At 34.8% G+C, this 11,929-nt stretch overlaps 1 protein-coding gene across 1 annotated transcript; it reads right to left on the bottom strand.

The window, feature by feature from the left end:
• Positions 1-1,256: 1,256 nt before the first annotated feature.
• Positions 1,257-11,253, bottom strand: LOC123564558 (visual pigment-like receptor peropsin). Its single transcript, XM_053537203.1, has 4 exons — positions 10,629-11,253; positions 10,170-10,275; positions 2,571-2,872; positions 1,257-1,865 (listed from the first exon to the last, which is right to left on the bottom strand). Exons 1-4 carry the CDS (start codon positions 11,139-11,141, stop codon positions 1,635-1,637), a joined length of 1,152 nt encoding a protein of 383 aa, XP_053393178.1. The 5' UTR covers positions 11,142-11,253; the 3' UTR covers positions 1,257-1,634.
• Positions 11,254-11,929: the final 676 nt, after the last annotated feature.

Raw genomic sequence — 11,929 nt, forward strand, 5'->3', positions numbered from 1 at the left:
ATCCTTTGGAAGCATAGAATGCAACCAAGCAAAGTAATAGCAGACTCGGTTTGATTTAGCCTGTTCATGAGATTTCTGCTCATGTAATCCTTGTTCATAAACTGAAGGAGGGTAAGATAAGCAGTGACCTATATCGCTTCATAGTCATAGGCACAGTGAACAGTTTTGTTTTCTTTGTTCAAAGATATTAAAGACATTTCAAAAACTTAAAATTCTAAAAACTAAAAATGTAATGGAAATTCTTAACAGCGAAGTAGAAACACACCATTAAGGTATTAAGGTACCTTAATAATTTCTTATCGTGTTATCAAATCATAGTAGTAGGAGCAGCACCCCACCACCTCCTCCCCCGGCTTAGAGAGTAGTAGGGGGCAGTATATGTTTTGACCCCTCTTTCGTTCAGCTTTTGGCCCAAAAATGATTGTTCACAGAAAAAACGTAAATATAGGTAAAATACTATTTGAGAGAGCATCAAGATGTCGACTATATACAATAACTTTTGTCAATTGTAAGAACGACTTTTTAGTAAGCTATAAATTTTCTGGAAAAATATGGATAGCTTTTGGCTAGTCCTTGTCGTCTCCCCCGCCCAACTTAGATTGCTCCTACGCCAGTGCAAATGAAAACTTTCATAACTAGTTCTATTTTCAGCCTATTGAATAGTATTATAAACAATTAAAAAGTTAAAACAATCATAAATTAATACATAGATCAATATGATAGATGGTCAAATATGTTTTTACACTTAATCAACATGGGTTAGTATTGTTGCAAACAATTCTTTCCCTACCCTTTTCCCTAATCACTGCGATTGTTTTTTATGTAATTTGAAGCTTAAAGTGGGGAACAGGTTGGGGGATATTTATAACACACCGAACCCCTGTGACTTTACCCTTCACACTCTTTCAAAAACCTTTCCTAGGGATTAAATCTACACCTCACACTGTACAAAAAAACGGTGAAAATACTGATAATATGTTTCAGTGCATTCATATGTCACTCATACAAAACACATTCATACTTATACCTCTACAATTACTGGAAGCGCACGAACACCGTAACATTATCCAAAACACCAATGTGTCTTTGTGTACTTTGGAGTGCCAGTAAATGATTTGGATGTTTTCCGACTTGGGGCACAGCCATTTCAGAAATACCATCGAATGGCAAAAGGAATGATACACCATGAGTTGCATTGCAGACGTCGCACCATGAGTTAATGTTCTTGCTCTCGACAGTACAGGGAACACGAATACTCCGCGACACAGATACGCACAATTTAATATCAGCGTGAGAAGATAAAATAGCACAAAATGACAACAAAAGCTATAACGTTCTCGTTATCCATCACTTACACTGCCTTGCAGACACATTCTTATGCATTCAGGTTAATATTGTAAATTATTAGAAGCAAGTTAGATTATAATCTCAGCTAACAAGTTATTCACCACTTTAATCAATAAGGCTAGGATATAGATTACGTTAGTTACAGTAATATAGCTCCACATGATCACTTAGCCTAGTTATTCTTAACTGAACGTTAAAAAAACGTCCTGTAATTTACTTTGCTCATTAATCTAATCAAACTACATTTTCCAGACGATGTCTTATTGTATCTAAACGATTTGCCTTCATTAGCAATCTACCTCAGTTGGTCCAGTTTTCGATGCTACAATCTGAGTGGTTGTTAAGGTAGCGACTGTGTCAGGTGCTGGTGCTACTTTGTTCAATGATCCCATGTTGAATGATGGAACAGCAGAACTTACAGTTGCAAGTTCGTCCATGTGACTAGTCGTGGCACAATCTTTGGTTTGTGATACACCAGGGGCTTTCGGTACGGCAGTTGGCAAACTCGTTGCGTTGGCCTGCAAAAAAGCATTTGTTAGGACTCCTTTTAGTACCTTTTATAAACTTTCCCGCTGTAAATTAAATTTGTTTTTTATTATAAAAACTTTATTCCAAAATGTTAAGTTGGGCCTCTGCTATCATGACATTAAACATATCGAAGATTCATAGCTACTTTTTGAGAAACTAAATCGGTAACAGCGTTGTTCGCGAATTTCAGCTTTATTTTACAAAGCTCTGGTGTAAACTATATATCATTCTGAAAGACTCCGAGGACGGTGGTAGGATTCATTTGAATATTTAAAAAAAGCTCAACTGTTGCCAATTTTATAACCAGAATTGTATTTTCCAACTGTAAACATCAGACCAATTCACAATTTCGAAGAGAAAAATCTTTAGAAATTATGGAATTTTGCTTTTGTGCCAACTAAGATCACAATCCTGGCGAAATAAAGTTACAATTGAATCTTTCTAATTTCTATGATATTTATATAAATATCCTGCTTTTTAAATAAATTCAAAATTAATGAAGACATTTTTGAAAATTAACATGTTTGGGTTCTTCTTTATGTAGTCCTCTAGGCTATTTTTAGAATAAAAACTTCTCGCTTGCCAATTTCGAGGTGAAACTTGGAAGTACCCAATCAGGCGCTTGTGTTTTGCAAATAGTTTACAAGTTCAGCGTCACATGTACATCCAAACATACTAGGCTACGAGTACAGTACCTGCGTTTGAGAACCATCATTTTTGGCAGTTTTATCATCAAAGTCTGACTCCTTTGAGGAAGGTTCTCGTACATCCTCTCTTTTGATAAGCTTTTCTCTCCATTCCACACATGGCAGACTGGCATAGAACGCCTTGCGGAACTGTTTGTTCGTCGCCACATAGATAATTGGGTTCCATACGACCTGGGATTTGGCGGCAGCGGCGGGAATTTCGGTCAGCACCAGTGGTATGGTGTCCGGATCACCAAACGATTGCCAAAATGACATGACCGCGTACGGAGACCAACATACCCAATAAACACCTAAAGAACAAAATAATTGTTACCTATGTAGTTCACCATATAAGATTAAAGACTAAGTATACTTTAAAATATCAGTTTCACTCAATTACTTGAAGAGCAGTATGTCCAGCAGCATCGTATGTTCTTTAAAGTGCACGATTGATTTCAAACGGAATTTACGAAACAGTAAAAAAAACGCATTTTAATTAAGGAATTTAGTCCTACATAACGTTTTATGCTTAGCGTTGTTCATATATAATGATATGCATAGATGTGTGTTTTCAAATTTCAGTTGTATAAACATAAACATCTGGACACAATCGAGTAGTATTTGAAACACGTGCAGAGTTGCAGCAAACTGCATAGAGAACAGGAAGTTAAAGAAAAACACTAAACGTGCGTGTTAATATACATACAGAACTAGCTAAAATCTCAACAAAAATGTTTTTCTTTACTTGCTTGCCCAGCGCTTTTGTACTTGACTCGGTGGAAATTAAGACATTCTTACAAAATTGAGAAGAAAAACACAAAAGCTCTTTCAATTCTTATTATTTGTAATGACAGATAATAAGGATATGCTTAAGATGTAAAATGATAGGCATCGTCACGTTAATCACCAGCTTTTTGTACCTATTTACAAGAATATAATGGACTGTACTGTAACAGCCCCAATTATGCTGCGATTTCTGACAATAGTTGATTGATCGTTATGAATTGCTTTTGTAAAAAAATAATAATGATCATATGGATAAATAAATTAGTGCTTTTCGGGAGCACCGAAGCGCTGATGTATTGTTAAATCTGATTTTAGTTTTCGCATGGGGATTGTGACTTCTACCTTAATTATAAAGACATTTTTGCAGAGAAAGCAAAAAGAATTTAGTTTGAAAACCAGTCCAATTAACATACATATAAAACTATAACTACATGTATATATTGAAATCATTTCTTTTGTCCGGCTAGAAGTCCATTTTCTCTCAAGCGCAAAATCTAGGTTCCATCGATATACAGTATATTTGGTTTTGTTTTAAACTTATAAACCTTTTAAGCGTTTTATTTTTGTGAGTATCTGCGTGTAAATGCTTTTTTGATTAGAAAATCATGGTTACTAGTACGTTTATTCAGTGTTTTTTTTTGTTTTTGTTTTTTTTTTTTTTTTGTTATTGTTTTAAAATCCATTTACATATTTAAACGATTGCTGTAATTGCCATTGGACATATTCTAATATTTTATCATTTCATGTCCCCCTTTTCTTAGTGATACCTAGGATCATAATTTGTCGTTCCGTGGAACACCATGTATGTCTTAGCTGTAACACAAAAAGTTGAGGAAAATTAGAAATCTCTGTCGTTTAAGCCTACTGATTTTGACTTTTAATGCTAACGAACTTGAACTTAAATCTGAGAACATTATCAGTTTAAATTAACAATTAATCGATTTCGTCATGTTAAACTACCACTTATAATTTGTAAACCAATGTCCTCAAAAAGACGAATGATGGTGATCATTGACAACATTTGTAAAAAACAGAGTTTTACCTTTTCCGCGTTGAAAATTATAGATACAGGAAAAAAGTCCTCATTTCGTGTCGCTGCTAATATATATATGTATCTTCAGAAATTTTGCAACCTGATAAACTTAAAAATAACTCGTACATGGAGTCAATTCATAGTCCTAGAGTTTGTAACTTTAATGAAAAAAGTCTTTCACAGATGTTCAAAAGAATTACAGAATTATTAAAAACGTTTTTGTAACAACACTCTTATTTCTGACAAAACTCACAATTCATTCTGTGATATCATCAAATGAGCCGCACCAAGAGAAAACCAACATAGTGCATTTGTGTCCGGTCAAGGTCAATGCTGTTCGCTTTCAAAGCCTATCCGTTAGCGAAAAGCATGCATCCTGAACAGACTGCGCGGACGTGCAGGCTGGTCTGGATCCATGCTAGTCGCAAATGCACTATGTTGGTTTTCTCATGGTGCGGCTCAAGTGTATTTTGCGGTACCTTAAACCATTGTGTATCTAATGACTGAACATTTATTATACTTTACGATATCATTAAACGCATTTTGTGATATCAAAATATCAATTAATAGTGAATAAAAAACGGCACCCTATACCAAGCATACACAAAGAAAATGTAACTCTATTTACAACTTTCAGTCAACATATTTTAAAGGAGCTGACTTATTCTAGGACAAGGGTAGAGAGGGAATTTCTCCTAGATTGCTAAAATGATGCATGTAATTAATATTAGCCCCCAAGTCAATAAAATGGACATTTAAACTCAGCAGTGGGGCTATAAATTACAACAGTGGTCAAATCTGGACAATGTGTGAAATGATAAGACATGTAAAACCACAACATTGTGATACCATACAGTATAAAATGGCATAGCTCATGAATTTGAAAAAACTCTGTTCAAGCATCAGTAAAGTCATTAAAAAAATGAAACAAAAACTTGTGAATTAAAATATATTTAACATGTAAACTAAAAAATTTGAAGTAGACAGTCATACAGAAAAGTACTTGTAGCTTAAAACTTTTTATATAGATTCAAGTGTAACTCAGATACTAAATCAATCATTTTTAAGCTCTGAAATTACGAAAAACGGAAACATGTAACTGTAATTACTTAAACAAGTCATTTTTGTTATAAGTGTGCACAGTTAATAAACTGATTTAACATTAGAACACATAAAAGGAAGTGTCTAAGTCTACGGATCCAGACCTCAACACAATCCTGTTTTGGGTTTTCTAGGGGTACGGACCTCCATTTTTTTTTAGAGATTCGGGGTTACTTACATAGATTTTGTTGAAAATAAAATAACAAATAAGAATTAACCAGTGTTCAATTCAAACTTGGATCTAAATGGTTTACAGATACCAGCGTTCACCTGATTTTTTACCTTCTCTTTCAAAAGCTAAATAACAAAGGAACTCCAAATTAATACACTGTTCCATGCTGATTATAAACTGTTGATAACAGATTAATGTCAAAAAAGGGCTAAACTGGGCTAAAGTCCTTGTCCTAGTTATGAAGTCTTGCCTACCTAATTATGTAGACTATGATGGTAAACAAGTGGTCAAAGTTTCAAAGCCATATGACAAACAGTTTAGGCAAAATATGGACTATTATAAAACAAATAAACTGATTTCCAAGTCCAAAAAATGCCATAACTCAGCCAAAATAGTTGACAGAGTTATGTACTCTTGCCTACAGATTGAAATCATGATGATATTAAATAAGTGTTCAAACTTTCAAAGCCACGTGTCAAATAGTTTTGACAAAACGCTGACTTGTCCGAAAAACTGAACCGATTTCCAAGTTCAAAAAGGGCCATAATACAGCCAAAATAGTTGTCAGATTTATGTACTCTTGCGTACAGATGGAAATCATGATGATAAGCAAAAGTTCAATGTTTAAATAAGTGTTCAAACTTTCAAAGCCACGTGTCAAATAATTTTGACAAAACATGGACTTGTACAAAAACTGAACCAATTTCCAAGTCAAAAAAGGGCCAAAATTCAGCCAAAATATTTGTCAGAGTTATGTACTCTTGTCTACAGATAGAGGTTGCTATGATAAACAGGTGATAAAAGTTTCAAAGCCATATGTCAAACACGTTACACAAAATATGAACTGGTACGAAAAACTTAATCAAGAATTTCAAGTAAAAAGGGGACATAATTCAGCCAAAGTCCTTGATGGAGCTATGTACTCGTGCCTATATCTGGACATGGTGATGGTAAACAAGTGTTGAAAGTTTCAAAGCTTTATCTCAAAAGACTTTGTCAAAATAGGGACTGTTTTGAACAACTTAACCAAGGTGTGACGCCGACGCCAACGCCGACGCTGAGGTGAGTAGGATAGGTCTACTTATTCTTCGAATAGTCGAGCTAATAGGCATAATAATATGCACCTATGTATTTGTTATTTAGGAGGAGATAGTAATAATAGACAAGGAACTGATTGTTTAATAATCCATTAACCGCCATTAAGTAAAAGAAACTGTTTGTGAAACCGTCCCTTGTATCTCGTAACGGCTACCAAATGTATGGGAAACATAAATACCATACGGGTTAATTATCATTAAAAATAAGTTTTCACTACATATTTAACATTATTTTGTTTAATCTTTATATTTTTTCTGCCAGTTCTAATCCTCGTGACTTATTTGGTGATTTATTTGGTGTTTCTCGGTTATTTACGTTTTGAAAGATAGGGTGAATATTGTTATCTGTAAACCATTAAAGTTTAAGGTGAATACTGATGAAGTCTTATTTGTTATTTCATTTTCAACAAAATTTGAAATGTAAATAATCCTTAATCTCTAAAAAACAGAGGTTCCTACCCTTAGAAAACCCCTTACAGGCTTGTCTAAAGGTACGGAGCATAGGTATTATGAATTATTGTCAGGTAGAGTCAACAAAAAGTAATATTCTGTATTAGTAATTCAAAAGACCTTTAAATATTGTACATAATGTTAAAATATAAATAGAATATTAAAGTACTTATGTTATTTTTTCACTAAATGTGCATGCAGTTTTATAGAAAAAAGGGGAACTATATATGTGTACATTAGCATATTTAATTTTGAAAAGAGGCAGTGCAAAACTATATCACTATTATACACTGGCCATGCATTCTCTTTCCAGGGTTTTAGTCTGCAGCATTGACGATTTAAACAACGGAAAGGTTACAAGATGCGCCAAGATGCACCATTTTACATTTAGAAATTAACTAAGAATGTAAAATTTTTCCAGGGGAGCATGCCCCCTAAACCCTAGAACAATGGCTTACATTTCCATTTTGGCCATGCTACACTGACACATGTTTACTTTCTCTGAGGTACAGTAGTTGCCCCCGACCAACACTTCATTAGGAAAAAATTTAACGTCATGATATACACCAAAAAATGCACCACTTTGTATCTATAGTGTAAGAATTCTACAGGGAGCAAGCTCCCAAACCCTCCTAGGACAGTGTCTTACACTTCCATTTTGGCCTAGCTACGCCCATTAATTATGAATTTCGTCAGATAGCACCATATTTTGCATTTAGAATGTAAAAACTTTCCGGGGGAGCATGACTGCCCCTCTCCCCAACCAAACACCCTAGAACAGAGGCTGACACTTCCATTTTGGCCCTGCTACGCACTTGACACTGGTGTACTTTCTATAAGGTACAGTAGTTCCCCTGGGTCTACACTTTATGAAAAAGTTTAAAGGTCCAGTTACACACACAAAAAAAATGCACCGCTTTGCCTCTATGATTTTTCCCGAACCCTATAGGACAGTGGCTTACACTTCCATTTTGGCCTAGTTAAACCCCAGAATTATGAATTTTGCAAAAATAGGGAGCATGCCCCAGAACTCACAGGACAGTGGCATACACTTCCATTTTAGCCTAGCAACGCCCCTGAATTATGAACTTCACCAAAACATATTACGTCTTATCTAGAATGTATTTTTTCAGGGGTAACATCGCCCCATCCCCCTTAGAACAGTGACTCATATTTCCATTATGGCCCAGCTACGCCTTTGACACTGGTGTACTTTCTAAATTGTACAATAGCTCCCCCGGGTCTACACTTCATTTTGAAAATGAAAAACATAAAAGTCCAGATATAAACCAAAAAGCACCATTTTACATCTATAATATGACAAATTTATGTGGAAGCATGCCATACCCTCCTTGGACAGTTGCCTACAATTCCATTTTAGCCTAACTACGCCCCTGAATTATAAATTTCAAGCTTTAGGTCTTGTGATTCAAAGTTGCATTCATATTATAGTATTATGAAATATTGCCATTTACAATGTATAGATCTATTATAGTTTATCACAAGTTACAGTATAAAATGATTACATGCAATGTTTATTCATAATTTCATTATGTAAAACAGTTTCAATAAAGATTTTCAATAAAACACTTCTCAAAATAGAACAACTATTGGGTTATCACATTCATTCTTGTTGTGAGACACAAACTTTAACATTGACTAAAGTTTTACAATCATTGAACATGTTCTAAAATTCTCAAACCACCATTAGAACAGATTCAAAGCTTATCAGTGCCATTAATTCACATTACCTGATTCTTAATGGGACATCATGCTGACAAGACAACAAGCCTGAAAGTTCCAAATCAAAATTGATTCTCCAGCTACCCCTTGTCCTATAACTGTTCTGTGGAAGTGATTTTACTTGCTACGCATGAAGAAGTTATAAACTTACCGCGGACAGGGCAGCAACCCACAAGGAAGTAGCATTCATTGTTACATTTAAGGAAGTGATTTTAATTACCGCACATAAGAAAAGAAAGTACTTTTGCTTAAATAATGATATCACAAAATCGGATTATTTTATAATATCTTTAATTCTATCTAATAATACCTTGAATTCGTTGTTTTTTGTTGTGTCTTTTTGTTTTTGTTTTTTTTATGTCAAAAGCATTTACGGATATCACAAAACAGAATGAAAGATATTATTAAGCTGAATTAAGAATATCATAAGGTAAAACTGATTTAAATATATAAAAAAAATGAATTATTGTTGTCTATAAATCATTTTGTGGTATCCTTAAATACATTTTAAGATATCCAAAAATTACTTATGATATCATAGAATTAACTTGTGATAGCCATTAATGAATGAATGACATTACAAAATCAACTTGTGATATCACAACATGAATTTAAGATGTTACAAAATAGTGAAGACCCATACCAAGCACACAAGTAAGAACCTTGTTTACCACTTTCAATCAACATACATATAAGGAAGAAACGTCACTTATTACAGATAGGAAAAAAGCAGTACCTTTAACATATAAGGGAGAAACTTTATTTACACATACCTCGCACGCTTGAGGAAACAACAGTTTATTTACCACACCAGGAAGAGAAGCCAGTACCTGCCACGTGTATATGCAACTTTACTTACTACACGTAGGGATTACAACATAAGGATGTACCTTAATATACTATAACTTACTATACAAAGGGAAAGAGCTGTACTTCCAATGCATTAAAAATATATTTGAGCCGCGCCATGAGAAAACCAACATAGTGGCTTTGCGACCAGCATGGATCCAGACCAGCCTGCGCATCCGCGCAGTCTGGCCAGGATCCATGCTGTTCGCTAACGGTTTCTCTAATTGCAATAGGCTTTGAAAACAACATAAGGAAGCAACTTTACTTTCCACACATGTGATAACAACTATGTCTTACGCTCACGTGCATAAGTAAGCAATTTCAACAATAATAAAGTAATTCTGCTTCAAAAATATAAATTATGCAATTTTACTAACCGCACATTAGGAAGCAACTTTTAAGCATTTTCCTCTCTATTTTAAGGTTTCTCCGGGCCACACGGCTTTTCATGTCCCATACCGTATTTTTGTTTACATTACGAATCTGTAATAAAACAAAACTGTAAAACGTGTGCATAAAAGGATTAAAGCCCTGACATTTATGGGATTTGTTCTACACCATCCTGACCCTTTAACGTGGCATTTTTTGAATAACCCCCATTGAAGCGAAACTTGAAAAATTTAAAAAGACACATAACCATATATTCTTGCCATAAGATATTCAGAAACGCAAATGATCAACTTGAAGATATTTTTTCAAACACTTACTCAAGGATAAATTACATATTTACAACAATATTTCCCAGTATGTTGGTAAAAAGCTACGTCGGTAAACAACCTTACACAGCTATGATATATCGGTTAACCTTCCAGACTTGATTTAATTTGAGTACTCACCGTCATGTATATTTGGTAGTAGCAATATATCATAGTACCAAAGGGCAGGAAGAAACAAAAGATTGATATTGTCACAACATAAGATGTAGTGCTTAAACTTTTGTCCTCCCATAGAAGACCACAGTAAATTCCTGCAGCCTCTAGACCGTAAGAGCTCCAGCCGAAAAACGGAAATATAGACCAAAGCACTCCAAATGCAAAGCAAGCCACCACGCCAAGAACGGCAACTCTTTTTGTAATCATGGCGGATTTCAACGGCTTGGCAATGACTACATATCTGTCCATACTAATGGCTGTTAACAAGTACATCTCAGTGAGTCCAAACGTATACACTACAAAGCCTTCCCAGTAACAGAAAAATCTGCCGGCAAACCACGATCCGTTTAGTCCCGACGTCGTTGCCAATGGGTTTCCTAGAGCTGCCATGGAAAGATCACTAATGGCTAATCCAATTATAAATATATTCGTTGGCGACCGTAGTTGTTTACTCTTATAAAAAGTAAATAAAACCATAATGTTTTCAAAAAATCCAAATATTCCCACGAAGAGCAAAAATGTGCCAAAAATCTGATGACCCCATTTTGGGAAGTTCAGACGTTTAATTTCCAACACAGACAATTTTGCGGGAGGTCCGTCAGATGTATTGAAAAATTCTGATTCGTTTAGATACATTTTCAGATTATCACAATCATGCAACTGCAAATATACGAGCTGTATAGATCTAAGTACTGCTCCTATGAGAGATGTCACATTGTCAAGTTTCTTTATATATCTATACAATGGTTCATTCAGTATTGTTGATGAAACTCTCAGAGGATTGGTCAATCAGAAGCGACCAACTTTCTTGTATTCCCTGTCCGGCACGATGACATTAATATCATAATGGGCAATGAGATTATTCTTTTACAACCTTACAGCAGACGTATCCTCCGTGAGATTTTCAAAGATAATTACTGTGACGCAAAATATCTTTTACCTGTTTATTTTTCCTCTCACTTTTTACAGGGAACGCTAATGGAACGCACTATGAAACATAGGAAGCGTTTATGACAGACATTAGGTTTTAGACAGAAAAATCTCATTGATGTTTTTTAAGGTGTAAACAACAACTTCGTTGCTAATGACTATCGCGAATAAGGTCAACAGTGGTCAGCAAAGTATAACAGCATAGTTGTGGCTTTCGTAGTGAAATCAACACCAGCATTGAAAGGCACATATTAATTACATCCGTTATAGTAACACCCGGGGATGAAAAAGATATTTATTTATTATAAATTATAACGAACAACCACACTGGACGA

The sequence above is a fragment of the Mercenaria mercenaria genome, chromosome 2 (assembly GCF_021730395.1).
Source record: "Mercenaria mercenaria strain notata chromosome 2, MADL_Memer_1, whole genome shotgun sequence".
NCBI lineage: Eukaryota > Metazoa > Mollusca > Bivalvia > Venerida > Veneridae > Mercenaria > Mercenaria mercenaria.